This window comes from Falco naumanni, chromosome 8 (assembly GCF_017639655.2).
Source record: "Falco naumanni isolate bFalNau1 chromosome 8, bFalNau1.pat, whole genome shotgun sequence".
Classification (NCBI taxonomy): Eukaryota; Metazoa; Chordata; class Aves; order Falconiformes; family Falconidae; genus Falco; species Falco naumanni.
Genome location: NC_054061.1, coordinates 17,575,809 through 17,591,301, shown reverse-complemented (window position 1 = coordinate 17,591,301; position 15,493 = coordinate 17,575,809). Strand labels below are relative to the sequence as shown.

At 36.7% G+C, this 15,493-nt stretch overlaps 1 protein-coding gene across 2 annotated transcripts in view; it reads right to left on the bottom strand.

The window, feature by feature from the left end:
• Nucleotides 1-15,493, bottom strand: part of DOCK2 (dedicator of cytokinesis 2) — a 197,882-nt gene that overhangs the window by 124,367 nt on the left and 58,022 nt on the right. For both annotated transcript variants that reach the window (XM_040604553.1, XM_040604555.1), the window contains exon 26: nucleotides 7,702-7,850. In XM_040604553.1, coding sequence (XP_040460487.1) covers nucleotides 7,702-7,850 — 149 coding nt within the window. The remainder of the gene's footprint in view (nucleotides 1-7,701; nucleotides 7,851-15,493) is intronic.

The window sequence follows — 15,493 nt, the reverse complement described above, 5'->3', positions numbered from 1 at the left end:
CTTAATTGCAGTCACAAGGTATATGATTTTTAGAAGACAAAGTTATCTTGATTCCACTTTGCAGCTCTGTGAGGGTACAAATTAAAGACTGTTTGTTCTTTGGTCACATTGCCAAGGTATTGGTCATGTTGCCTGCAAAAGGATGCTTGATTATTTATTTTAAAATGCTGAGCAGAGGGGTATGACCTTCTATTCACCAATGTCATTGACCTTACTCTGATTCCTAGACAACTTTGGAAACTAGCACGCAACAATCAAAGAAAAAGTCTAAACAAATTTCTAATAGAAAAAAAAGAAATTAGTTTACACCAAACAAGGAGTCTCTTTAATGTCACATGTGGTATGGAAAGAACACAATTATAAAAGCCATGGTGATCTCTTAACAGTATTTTAGGTGTTGAGCTCCAATACCACCCCAAGAGAAACTTCTGACTCTCTTTTCCCACCCCATCCCGAGGCATACAACATTGTCTCCTTCCTTTCCGCTGTTTTGATTAACCTGGATCAGGCCAGAATCCCCCACAAGAGAGACCTTCCTCGTGTCTAGCCATTTAGCCTGTGTCCTTTGACTATGACACATGTAAGCTTAAATGATCTTCTTGCCTGTCACGGTATTTCAAAAGTTACTATATTATATGAATGAACAATGTATTCACAGAATATTTTGCTTGCTGCTGGTGTTGGTTTTTTTTTTTAATTTACATTTCTCTGGTACACTCCCATATTTATAAAAAGACTACACCTGACAGCTGCAGCATAGGAGACACATTTGTTCTCACAAAGCTGCTTTCTCCTCCATCTCCTTTGCTTCCCAACATGCATACTGTGAACTTTAAGGTTTATGCCAATCAAATAACATGAAAACCATACAGTGCGTTGGCTCTTTGTATTTTAAATGCACTGGAAGCAACAGTGAAATTAAAAATAAAAACCTACAGTGCATCTCTCCCCACACCAACTTTAATAATTAACCAAATACTCTTCTGTCTGTTGGGGTTTTTTCCCTATTTTTTTCAAATCACCTGAAAAATCTGAGATAAAACTGCACTATCTTCCAGTAAAGCATAACCACACTTTGTCACACAGCAAAGCAAATTCTTCAGGATTATGCAGAATTCTAATCAGAAAGACACTTTTCATTTGAAGAGCAACAAGCAGAATCTTTTGGCCTCTTTGTTGCAGAAGCAGCTTTCCATACTCATTAGCATTACAGTAATGTCAAAGTAACTTTCAAGAAATAATTACCTTTAGATAAAATACACTCTGGGCAAGTTTTTGATACATCTTCAGTGTATGCTGTTAATGAATGTTGTTTTATTTACAGAGGTCTACACAAATTTTCTGTTTTGTTTTCAAATCTTTTTTATATATCTTTCTTGAACTTTGAATAGAGTAATATATTTTTATGATTGTGCACATCTGTCCAAAAGCAGTTTGCCAGCTCTTATTCTTGAGTATTTAATTTTTTAAAGAATTTCAAAGATTGCTTTAAAGTGTAGAACATTTTTTAGCCTGTGCATTGAGGTATCCATCAAAATTTAGCATTCTATTTCAAACAAGCAAACAGCTGTTGAAAGAATGCAGAGGACCTGTGGCAAGCCACCTGACATAAAATATGTAATTTTAGCAAGTTACCAGTTAACAAAGCAGTAAAGGAGAAGTGAAGCAACTTAAAGTCCAACCCTGTCCCCGAATTTTTCGTTTCTTATTTTCATCAATTTGAAAATACAAACATGAAATTAAGAAGCTGCATTATTTAACTTCCACATAACTACAGCAGTTATGCATACCTTTATCTCAACCATAAAACAAGCCTCTTTAAAGTTATACGGCTACACCTATATCAGCAATATGGTTCAGAACAAATTTTGAGGCAAATCCCTTGATCGCTTCCATTTACCATGTACTGCTTCTGAGTGGTTTTGTTGCATACAAACTAGATTATTTCCAGACTGAGATAAACTAGAAGCTCCTTGACAGTGCCAGAAATGAAGACATGAAGTTCTTCATCAATGTTTGGGCCACACTAGAATAAGGTCCCCTGACATATTACGATTCAAAATATATTCATTAATCATAGCTGTTCTTATAATATTGATTACCACTATATTGAAAAAAAAAAAAAATCAACAGCCAACAACTGTAAACTACATAGTAGCACTTTACACACTGTCCCTGGGCACAGGGAAGTCACTTGTTCATTAGTTTGTGTATTGCGCCCCCCCCCCCCCCCCCCCCCCCAAAGATGAGGGCTCTATCTAACTTTACTTCCTGACACATTTCAGTACATGCTGTGCCATTATTAGTAACAGTTCAGAACATTACATAGTTGTTTTAACAGTTAGCCGTGACTCCATTATTAAATATGAGCTCTATTCTGAATTCAAAAATAGCGCACAACACGCCTTTCCTGGAAAAAGTATAACATGTGCTCAAACATGCAAAAGTTCTTTTCTGCTAAGCATTTGATTTTTCCGAGAAATGTTAGCAAATGAATTTAAGCAGTTTCTTTATGAAACTGAAACTACCTTTCTCCTTGATAATCTAAGAAACAATTAAGCATTCAATACTGACATTACTAACAAGAAAAATAGTGTTTTCACACCTTGCCTATACACAGGGGTTCAGCTTTTAACTAACAGCTACTAGTTTCAGAAGGCAGTCTAGCAACCAACTGTAACGTGTATTTTCTTAAATCATGTTTCACTTCACAAGGACAACATATGTTTTTAGTGAAATCTGGAAACCCCACCATTTGGCTGCCGTCCATTTGGTTAAACATAAGACTTTTCAGAAGCTAAATTAACAAATTGTACCATATAAAAATGTTCTCTTGGAAAACATGAACTTGATTATTCCATTCAATAAAATATGGTCATCTAAAATGTATGCTTGTCTTCACTCTTCAGAAGGACTTGCTAGGTGACCAAGGCATGAAACAGAATTCATACATGGTATGCAGGTCAGCAATAGGAATTCTCTCTCCAAACTCAAATACTTTCAGATTCATTGATGGATGGATGGCACGCACTGGACCACAAATTACTTAACAAAAAATCCGAACCAAACAAAAATTCACTCTCTTTAAAAATATCTGTGCAGGGTAATAGTGTTTGATTTAGCTTTCACATTCTACTTAAACTTTTACAGGGTGGGGACAAAAATTAGAGTAATTCCATTATCTCTGAGTCAACCACGCACTTCAGAACATGACAGAGTGCTCATTTATTTGGACAGTGACAAACACGGACTAAAGTGAATGGCCCCTTCAAAATTATATTACACAGCCTGTACTTGGCAGAGTCACCTCTTTGGTCAAAACATTTCAACTGTCCCAGCTGTGTCCCTTCCCAAACTTTTGCCCAGCTCCAGCCTACTCCCTGGCATGGGGCAGAGTAAGAAACAGAGAAGGCCTGGACACTGTGCCAGCACTATTCAGCGATAACTAAAATTTCTATTAGTGTGATATCAACACTAATTTGGTCACAAATCTAAACCACAACACCATATGGGCTCCGTGAATAAGATGAACTCTATACTAACCAGATCCAGCATGCTTGCTTTCTTATGTATCCAGTTCTGTAACTTTTTGTTCCCTCTCTGACATACACACACAAAAAAGAGCACACATAAAAGGATAAAGATATTTAAAAAAAAAAACAAACAAAACAAAACAAAAAAAAACACCAAAAAACCTTAGTTCATAATCATGCATTGTTTTGACTGAAAATTGTCTGCAGAAGACTTTAAGGTAACTGGCCCTAAAAGAACATGCAGGTTCCCTGACTAAATTCCTTTGAAATTCTCTTTTACTAAAGTCTTAAAATCTGTCACAAATTAGGCAAATGCTTTACAAATTTCTGTACAATTCTAAAACGCTTCCAGACTTGTTCGTTAATATAATCAGTTTAAAATGCAGCTGCTGCTGCCAAATACTGACTTTGCACACAGAATAGGAAAAGATTATACATCTCACTTCCACTTGTATTCCCAGCCAAGGTGATATTTTAGATACAAAGAGAAAGTTTACTATTATTCATGTAAAAACTATAAATAAAAACTTGTTCTAATACAGTAAATATTAAACTATAGGATATATGTTATTAAAGTCATCTTATGGAGGGCTATCAGATTTCATGCAGTGAGGTTGTAAAGGGGAACAAAGGAAGTGGTTTCAGGTAAAACAAACAAAAATCAGGTATTTCACTATGGCCTTTTTCAACAACTTACATGTCTGAGGTTTACTATATTTTACAGGTACTGAAAGCACACAGACTCAAGCTATGAAGCTAATTTTAGACATGATTCAATCAAAACAATGTCATCTATGTCCAAAACTTATTTGCTGTAGAGGCAATTTGAAATCAAATATAAGCATCTCACCCAGATGCCTAGCAATGAATGCCTATCCGTAAAAAAAATGTCCTTAACATAAACCTGTATTCTTAAAGATGTACTTCCTACCTGCAGCACCCAGCAGCTAGACAGCAGCTGATAAACAGCGTTTGAACACAAGGATGTGATGACTCTCATGTTCCCAGTCACTAAACAATGTAGAGCAAAACAGCAGAGCAGAGCTGGTAATGTCACAGTACCTTCTTTAACAAAGAAAATACTTTCTTCAAAAAATCTGTAATAATTTCAAAGATCACCTTCACAATATAAATTTTGACCACACAAAACACAGAACAACTACTGCTGCTTATTTTCTGTTCTTTGTGTATATACTACTTCTGGTGGTTTTGACAGAACAAACTTTGTTATTTTTGTATTGGATTAAGTTCATAAAAAGTTTTAAATATTAACACAAACTCAAATTTCTTTATTGAGATGGAAAAAAACAGAAGAAATGTGGACAACATGTTGGTGTTTTCAAGACAGAGTTAAGCTTACAATTAATGTTGTAATGTGAGTCTGCCACTAATGCTTGAATTTTTCTTCTCCAGTGGGTCAAATAATCGATTTCCTTAGATGCTAAAAGATAAGGCGATGAAATGTTCAACAGAAAATTACATTAATCTTAAGGTTCAAAGGCAGTCCCATAAGAAATATTTTGGTTAATTACCAAAACAATTCTCTATATCAGACTGAAAAGATACTCTGAAGGAGACCACCCAAGCACTACTACGATAAAATTCTGGACATACGGTGAACCTTTTCCATTTGCCTGTATGAGTATGGAATACAAAATGTTTCCTATTGCAAGTCAGAACTTTGAAACAAGATTTTTCACTTCAGCTGGAAAGTCAACATCTATGTTGCACCCAAGAGACATCTGCACTGTCTGAAAGACAAATTACTGTTTGATGCCTTAGATACCTCTGTATGGAAGGTGTTACATTCCTTTGGTCTTTTTTCCTCCTTCAGGTAAAGTCACCTTAAAAACAGATTTTTAGTGCTGAAGCAGGACCAGTCTTTAGCATAGCTAAAAAAATGAGACTGTGACCCACAGATTCTTGTTGCAGCACTTATCAAAACTAGCCGACTGCAACTAGGCCTTTACCATCCCATACCAAGTTAACTTCAATAAGTAGCTCCTGCACCTTGCCCCAGCACAGCCACCAATCCCCACAAGGTTTCAAAAGTTCATCTACTGTCCGTGCTGTTTCTTTATCCTCTTCAAGCCAGTCCACCCTGATTCTTGCCTCTGCTGTGTCCCTTCTCCAGGCTCCTCTTCCAGCCAGCCTCTCCTCATCTGGGCCCCCTTCTTCTCTCTGCTTCTCCCAGGGCCTCTCCTTGTCTCTCTTCCATACACCTTAGAGCAGGGGTCCTCAAGCTGGCCCCCACTATTTACAGAACCCCCCCGCCCCCCCACTGGGGGTTGGGGGGGGGGGGAAAACAAGTAGCCGCAGAAGAATTCCTGCCACTTCATCCACACGCCAGCCCCCTGGTTAAAAAGTTTGAGGACCCCTGCCTTAGAGCTATTTAACTCCTTCACAGGAACCAGCCACAGCTGCACCTTATCCATGTCAACCAACCCACTGCCCCTGAAACCAGCCCACAGCTATATATTATCAATGTTAATTAACCCAGCTTCATTTTTCTCTCTAATTCCTCTACAGATTCTCTGTCAAGGGAAGAAAAAACTACTAGTAAGTCATGCATTTGCTGTCGTAGCTAAAAAAAGAAAGTCTTATATTTAATGCCATATACCTTGTCCCTGTTCAGCAATTGCATTGCCAGAAGATGTGCCAGGGTATGTATTTTTTCCTCAACAGAAGCACCTTCTTCTTTTGTTGATGTCCCAACTATTCTACAATGTTTCTTATGAATATGATGCCTCCAGAGGGATCGTCGTGCTGATAACCACTACTGGATTTAAACATAGTCCAAGGGACTTTTCTCCTCATATAAGAAATTCATCAGTATTTATTGCAAACACAATCTGTAGATAATGGCCAAAAACTTCTCACAAAGAATCTCCAGTTTACAGGTTACACCTTCCTTAAGAGAAACTATTTTTTAAAAATGCCACATTTGTTTTAAACAAATGTGAATGTGTGGTTGTTTTGTTGAGTTTTTTTTAATGTATGTGTTTTAAATTCTCAGCAATTTTCATGACAATGTGTTACATGTTGCCTAAAAAGCCATTGTTTATCGTAGTACAAAAAGGTTTGTCTTGTTACCTCCTCCAATAGCAGTAAAAGCACAGAATGCATTACATGCTTTTAAACATCACCATTCTATACAAATTACATAATTTTCATTGGATTGTTAAAAGACTGAAGTCCAAACCTGTGAAGAGTACAATCACCCATTAAACCGCCATTCTCCAGCTGTTTAAACATACACATCACACTGATCAGTGAAAAAAAAAACCCAAAACCCAAAAAATCCCTATTATTAAAGACAATGCTCTCCTCATTGATAGAATGCATTTGATTTTAAATACAGCTGAGCATTTGCCTAATGTTGCCTACTCCAACAGGTCCATGTTCTTCCTGTGCTGAGAACCCCAGAGCTGGACACAGTATTCCACAGAGGGCCTCACAAGACCGAAGAAGCAGAATCACCTCCCTTGACCTTCTGGCCACGCCTGCTTTGAAGCAGCCCAGGACACTGCTGGCTTTCTGGGTGCGAGCACACATTGCCAGGTCACATCCAGCTTTTCACCCACCAGTAGCCCCAAGTCCTTCTCCACAAGGCTGCTCTCAGTCTCTTCATACCCCAGCCTGAACCCAGGTGCATGACTTTGCACTTGGCCCTATTGAACTTCAAGAAGTTTACATGGGTACACTTCTTGAGCTTGTCCAGGTCCCTCTGAATAGCATACTGTCAGGCATGTCAACTGCACCACTCAGCTTGGTATCATCAATACCATTGAAACCAAGGTTGCAGTCATAATATTCTAATTAATTTCAGTATGTATTCCATTGAACTTTACCAGTCAAAACTAAAAATGCCCAAACCTTTGCTAGGAGAAAACAAAGAAATCTTACTGCTTTTAATAATACTATGGTGATTTACAGCAGCTGACTATTTAAAGTTATGAAATAAAAAAAGATAGCATAGATTTCAGTACTTCACCTTTCATACCTCAACTGCCCTTAACATAAATTTATGAAAAATGGGAGAAAAGTTCAATTTGCCACTGACTTGTTTTAAAAATTTATATGAGATTCATTAGCATCAATAATTTACTACCTAATCAGCTCAGGCTTACTACACACTTGGACCATCTACATCATCATCAATACTTACAGGGTCTTGACAGCTCAGAACCTCCAGGATGCTATTGAGTAATTCAACACAGTACTTCTTCTCTTGGAGCTGGAGCTGCTGATCACCCTTCTGTTCCAGTAATTCTCTCAGCTCTTTTGTAATCACAGGAAGCAGAATGTCCCTGCATTCTAAAATAAATGATATTATCTTAACAAATATAAATAAAATGCTATTTGCAAATAAATCTTCCTCCAAACAGTGAAACTCAATACGCCTTAACAGCTGCAGTCCCTTCCAAGGTAGAATTTTTGATTTTCCAATCATGCCTAAGGGATACTCTTAAACTTGTGTGGTATTTTTGTGAGTCAACAGTATTCTCATATATGAAAAACACAGCTTCCTGACAAAAATAATCTGTTTCAGTTAAATCCTGAAGACTCTTTTGCTTGTCCCAAACACTTAAGGACAAACTATCCACTTTAGATACAAAGCAGCTGGAAATAAGCTATGTTTGAGTAGTGACAAGATTTTAATGCAAGAAAAATACTATACTTATTATTTTTTTCTGAAAGTAAGACACAAACAGCAACAGAATTGTTCTATGTGCATCATTTTGAAACATCCTTTCTAAGAACATATAAAAGGATACAGACAAGGAAAAGACTCTAATGAAAGGCCTATCAAGCCTATGAGAGTGAGAGCTATGCATACATTCATCCTTGTGTAAATATAATGAAGCTGACATAAATAGTAAGCTAGATTTAAATCTCACGTGTACATTGACTTTTTAAGACAGAGGTGCTTATAGGAAATATTGGGAGGACGAGATGCACAAATCTGAAATAACTTTAAGGAAAGCACTGTCTACCTAGGAAGAAAAGATATAGAAGATTTTTTTTTTCCTGATTTGACACATGCCACTGAGTGATTTAAGTAGCAACTTGTAAAGTGCTATGTAATTAAAGAGTACAGCACAACAGAGTGAATAACTGAGCAGATGCTTCAAAGATTTGTTGTATTTATGAAAATAACCTGGGAACAGAGCTAAATGTAGCTTCAAAGGTTCCATCTCAGAATAAAATTTGTATAGAACTCCAGAAGCATTCCAGTCTCAAACAGCGAGATGAAGTTCTTACTCATTTCCTCTCAACTGATTTCTTATTGATTAAAATTCTTGTCTGTTTTAACTCTTTGGAAAAATATCAGTATCACCATTTGGATATTATTTTCTATCAATACCACATATCACAGTTTCTGAAAAAAATAATAGAAAAAACCTAAAAAACTTTATACTGCAAACAAAAAAGAAAAAGTGGCTTATTATTTTTTCTTTTAGGAATGATTTACAACACCTTTACCCAGACATACAGCACATTCACTGATAAACAAGTGGAGGGTGAGGTGGTGAAACTGTATCCAATGTGTTTTAAAACAATCCAGGGGCTCAGAATTCCCCCAAAATCAGGGTGCTAGTACAGGAAGACAGGAGGGTAAGAAAGAAAGAGGAAAAGAACAGGAGGGAAGTAGATAATGTATTTCTGAATTTTGCAGATCAAGCAACACAGGCTATCCATGCAGATCATTCTTATTTTAAGTAACAGCTCCAAGTGATATAAAGCCGGGAGCTTTTAATCACATCTAAAGGGCAGCATAATTTCTTGCCTCAAAAAGTGTCTCTACTTTTAGTAATGCCACAACATGAATAAAAACCTATTTATCCAATTTTCTGTAATTGTTTCAAGCTACAAGAGCAATCTTACTCAATGACTAAATCACAAACTTACTAGGGAAACATGAGTTAAAGAACACATCTCAACACAAGCCTGTTTAAAGAGCAGCATGAAAAGAAATTTCACTCAGCTCACAGTTCATGCATGTGACAAATTCTGCACACAGATAAGCTTCCTACACTTAATGCAAGCCCCAGACTAGCTCAATGCAGAAGCCGAATAGCTGCATTTAAAAAGCACTTAGTAAAACATGCTAGCAGGGGGCAGTAACACTTCTAAAGCACTACAGTGGGGATTTGTGCCCATGGAGACAAACTCCCCTCCAAAAGTCATGAATACTGATAGATTACTTGTCTACAGCTGTAGAAATCAAACATTAATACAGTTTTCTGAAACTGAGATGTGATTTGTTAGCAAATTCTTTGACTTGCTTACATGAAGTACCCCAGTAACTAATTATAAATGCAAAAAATGCAGTGCCATTAGCTTCTTGACCAAAAACTAAATCTAAGAAATATCATTAGCAACATTAGAAGTTATGTGCAATACCTTTCAAACTTGCTGAAATGTGATAGTATTTATTTTTTTTAATGAAGTAAGGTTTGTAGATTCAGTCAGCAACGAAGTACAAGTTCTAAATTGGATTTTTACCTACCTACATTTGAAAAAGCTAGAAAACAAACTTTAATTCATTTTCATTGCAGTCTCTGAAAACTGTCCTTGATAGTTTAGGGTAATTTGGTAGGAATTAGTTCATAGTATGATCAGTTCAGGATTCATTCATCAAGATTCTGACCACTCCAAAAATATCTAGGATATTTTTTCCTTTGGACATAACATGTATTGCTAACCAAGTTCTATTTCACAATGTTTATGATAAAAACAATAAACATATTAGTGTAAACACCTGCTAAACCTACTGGTATAAACACCCACTTCTCTAAAACAGCAATGACTGTTTCTTTCCCACTGCAGGGTTGAACTGAAAGAGTTATTTTGCCAGACTTTTAAATTCTCCACACAGTCCATATGCTGCTGAGATAGAAGCTGCACATCACCTCGGTGAGATACATGCAAGGTACTTGCTTACGAAATTACAAAAGAGAAATTAAGATGGAACTGCAGTGGATTTCAAGCCTGTTAGAGAAAGATGACATGAATTTAATACATTTTAAAATGGGCCAAACAAACAAAATTAAGAAATGGACTCACAACTGAAACAAGTAGTTCGGACTGGACATAAGGAAAAACTTCTTCCTCATGAAGACGGGTCAATCAGTGAAACAAACAGGTTGTACAGTCTCTACCCTTGGAGTTTTTCAAGACCCAGTTGGAGCAAGCCCAGAGCAGCCTGGTCTGACTTCATAGCTGACCCCATTTTGAGTGGGAGTTTGGACTTGACACATTCTCAGGTTCCTTCCAACTTGAACTGCTCTATGATCCTTCATTGCAAACATTGCTAATTAAGGGTAGCATAGCAGTAGTTTGGTGCACTGCACTGCTAATCCTCAAAAACAGAAGATAGTAGCCAACTACTGATAATTAAGTGCCAGCACAGAGCAATAAATTTACAGGAGACTGCTGGATCTTGAATCTTTGGAAAATGGAGGGTCTCAGAAAGCTAGGAACAAAGGTACCTCTCTCCATATATACCTATATACGTAAATCAACATTTTTAGGGCTTGTCATTTTTTCAATCCATAGACCCAAACAACAAGGTTTCCTATACCAGAAGAGATAACATCAAAATCATGACTTTACAGATAGTTGGAAGAAACCTATTTATTATCAGTTCAGTCTGTATCACTTACACAGCATCAGTAGAGGGGGGGAAAAAATGCTTCACATACATTTAACCTGTATGGAAATACACATGCAGCAAGCACTGAGGGACATGAAAAAAATAATTTTCTCTTTTCTGATACCCACTCTGCCTCATCCTTGTCTTCCTTTTCAGTTTCTCTCACTGCATGAAAGATATGCTGAAGAGATCATACATCACAAGCTAAACCCCTCAGTCTTCCCTATAGCATTGTGGATGCAATACCCTAACCCAAATGACAGGCAATAAAGCTCATCTACCTGCGGTGTCACTGCACTTACTTGTCTACAGTTACATCTGCGTCTATACATGGCAACATTTTGTGTCAGGAGTTCTCTACTTTAAACCTGCTGTGTAAAAACTCCACTATTTATAAGTATGCATAACTATTACTCTAACATTCTGCAATAAACACAATAACTTCTATAATTAATACAAGGTGAAGATGGGCATATTTTGACAAACACATACAACCTGTAAGTAATCTACAATTACATGTCATAGGAATACAGATTCCTAATCAACAGCATGTAAAAAAATTAGCTGGCAACTGTTTTCTCATTAAAAAAATTATTCTTCAAAATAGTGCCTTAAAACATTTCCACTTAAAGAAAAATAAGGAGGGACTGCTGTGCTGACAAGCCTGTTCCTAACAGGAAAGTTCAAAGCCTTATCAAATTACACAACATCTCAGCCACTTCTTACCGCTCACAAAGAGGATGGAACATTTCATGCATGTACCAGTTTCACATCTGCCAGGATAAACATATTTATTGCCCTGACTCTTCCAAAATAATACCCAGCTCAGTATTTAAGCCATTAACATCTCCTGTGAAACGTCTGACAGCTAGCAAGTACAAAAGCTCTCTTTGGGTAGGTTTTAAAGTTACAGGAAGCAACTGGATAGTAAATCATAATAAAAATCTATACTGAACAAGCTTTATTTCAGAAGTGAAGAACAGTCATTGATCAAGGGGGATCCCCCAAATCAGCTAAATTAAATTTGAAAATTGTACTAAAAAAAACCCAACTAGTATTTCAAGGTAGGTATTATGTATATATTAATCACTAAATTACATCTGACTTCACATGCCGGTGATACCCATTTAACCAATGACCGAGAAGTGTAGAGGAGGTCATGAGTTACAAGTTGCACTGGACACCTTAAATAGGAATGGAAGTAAACTTCACTGAATTTAAAACTCCTCTATACCATGGTTTCAGAATTATCCTACCAGAATGTAATATTTTCACTGTTGTCTGTAATTCATTTAAAAACCACACACATGTATTTTGGTAAAAAGAATAGGTCTTTGACATTCTTTTTCTGCATAAACCCATTCCATACTTCTTAAAGATTAAAAAAGCACAGCTTTTTGCGTAGACAAAATTTTTCTGTTGTACTGAGGACAGCTGAGACAGAATGTACAATTGATCTCCAGTTTTAAGAGCTAATTACTCTGCAAGCCTCATTACTCCCAGTTGTACTTTCCATTATAAATTAAAATTTGATCCATATTTGATACATACAGAATCTATTACAAGGACTTAACATATGCAGCTGATCAATTATTTACAATGCATTTTCAGATGTGAACAATGTCAAAGTGAAAAGCTACATGGAAATTCAAAGGTAGTTAACTAGACTTTGCTATATTTGCTTTTCTAAATAACCAAACCAGCAATTGTAATTAATGGAAAAGTTGATCAATATATATTTTTATAAGCAAACTGTATTTTTTTGTGCTAATTACTTTGGTTTAGAGAAAGGCTATATTTTGTGACTGGCTGCTAGATAAACGTAGCTTGTTAGTTAAGGCAATACAGAATAATTACTTTATTCTGTGTGTAGTGAACAACTCAGATAATGTAATTCTAGGGCATTATTCATAAACAAAAGACAAAAGGCTTAGAAAAGGAACATGAATTAGGTTTTATAAGATCCCTATCACTTAAAGCCACCCCATATGAGGATGCCATTCATATATGTTTTGATGAATGCATGCAGTCAAAGTAACTGGAAAAGACTAGCATCGGTAGTGAACAAGTCCTGGTCTCAGTCTGAGCCTACAGGTGGACTCATATTAACATAAAACTGTCTCATGCCTTCCTATCTCAAAAAATCCTGGTAAAACCATTTCACTAGAACATCCTACAAAATATGAAATTCCTCTATTATCTTGGGACAAGGAAAAGTTTTCTGAATGGGTTTATAAATTCCAGATTATAATATTAATGTATCATTGCACAAGTTAAGCAAGCAAAATGAGCAAAGTGCTCATTTGAGCATGAACAACTCCTTGTCTAGGGAAAAGGGAGGAAAAAAAAGTAAGACTATCTGGAAGACAGTGATCAAGAAAATAAAGAGCCAAAGTGAAATTTTCTGTTGTAGTATTTGATGATCCAGACTCCTTACTGAGTGCACCCTCAAGTCTGCAGAGGACACCAAGTCAGGCAGGAGGCTCTGCAGAGGGGTCTGGAGAGGCTGCATCAAATGGCTGGAGCCACTTGTATGAGGTTCAACAAGGCTTAGTGCTGGGTCCTGCACTTCAACTTGATAAATGATGTGATAACATTGTCAGAGACATATATTTTTTCTTAACTTTCAGACCCATGAAAAAAACAAATGTTCTGACTCGCTTTTGTTTCTAGAAGCCAGAATAAAACATATGCTTCGCCAAATGGTATTTGAACACATAAAACATCAACATACAGTTTTGAGCATCTTGCTTTTATTTTGTCAAGGTCTGTTAAAAGTACATATCAACCCCAAATTCCAACACACTTCTCAGAGAGAAGTTCCCTGGTAGCACCTTCATGAATAAGGACAGGTAGATTCATTCTCATAAGATTAATCAGTTTTCTGTTTTCAGTTTGGGGTTTGGCTGGGTTTTTCTAACCCCTCTATTCACTTTATTCTCCAGAAAATATCTCATTATTTCTTCTGTAACAGGTAAGTGAAATTCAAAGTCTGTCATTAATGCAATAACGTCATTAAAAAAGACATTTGGGTCTCCTTCAGCAAAAATCACAGACGGGCTTCATTCCTGACTGCCGCCTATGTGCAGTCAAAATGGTAATAAAGATTTAACACCACTTTTCTCTCCCTTAGGAAACAAGACTCTCTATTCCCCGGCATGCCTGTAGTCATACCCATCTGTTAGGATGGCTTCATGCCCACTCAAAAACTGGCATACCAATTTAATAAGGACATAGGTGTCATCTGAATACAGATTTAGAGCAAATCCTTAAAAATAAAATCACTGAACAACACTTTTCAATGAGGAGAGACTTCTGACGGTCGTCAGTGCTCAATTAAAGTGCAAGGCTTCTTCACAGAGGACATCTGTTCACAACTGCAGGCATCTTTCTTTTACAAATCTTCCCTCTTAGATATTTGTTTTTTAACTCTTTGCTGGAAGCCTAAAAGTAATGAATTTTAAATGGTATATATTTTATTCATTGCTAAATCTGAATTTAAATTTCACAGATTAGGTAAGAGCCACAGAAAGGGGAGATACCATAGGTCACCTACACAGCCTGACAGCATTGTGAGATGAAAATACTTTTTGTCTAGTAATAACATAGGATGGAGAAACACAATGGTGGATCCTTTGAAGCCCGCGTGCAACGCTTCTGCTGACCATGCAAAGCAAGCATCAGCAAGTAAGGTTAGATACACAATAGCTACAGCATTGACGGTCACAGCACACCACGGCCACCAAGCATAATACTGCAGAATACAGCCAGTTCCCAACTTCAAGGCAGATCTTGAAGTTTCTCCACTCCTCACGGGAGCTGAATAATGCCATGTATTTGAAGGCAGCCAGAGCAACATGTAACACTATAGCTGCTGTAGCCAAAACAACGCTTTTAAGCATTCAGTGCCTTTTCCAGCTTGCAATTATAATAGTCTGCCAGCCTGCCATGAATGCTTGTCAGCATATCTTCTCTGCAGAGTTAAACATTTGTCTTATGTTTGGATTATGGAATATTGTGCATATTTCCACATTTCATTTGATTACCAAAATTTTGCTAAAGTAACAGCTTCATATCAACTTCTGTAATATGTTTTTGCTCTCTCTTTTCCACTTGAAGCAGTTATAAATATATGTGTAAAAACTCTGTTTACAAGTTCATTGTTAAAACTAGTTCACCTAACTTGATTGAAATTTCCCTCAATATATCAAGATTTTAAACAAATATAACTACAAACCTGCCATAATGGGTCAAGTCTATGGAAAAGTTACCAGTAGCTATATCAAGCACGTCACCTACT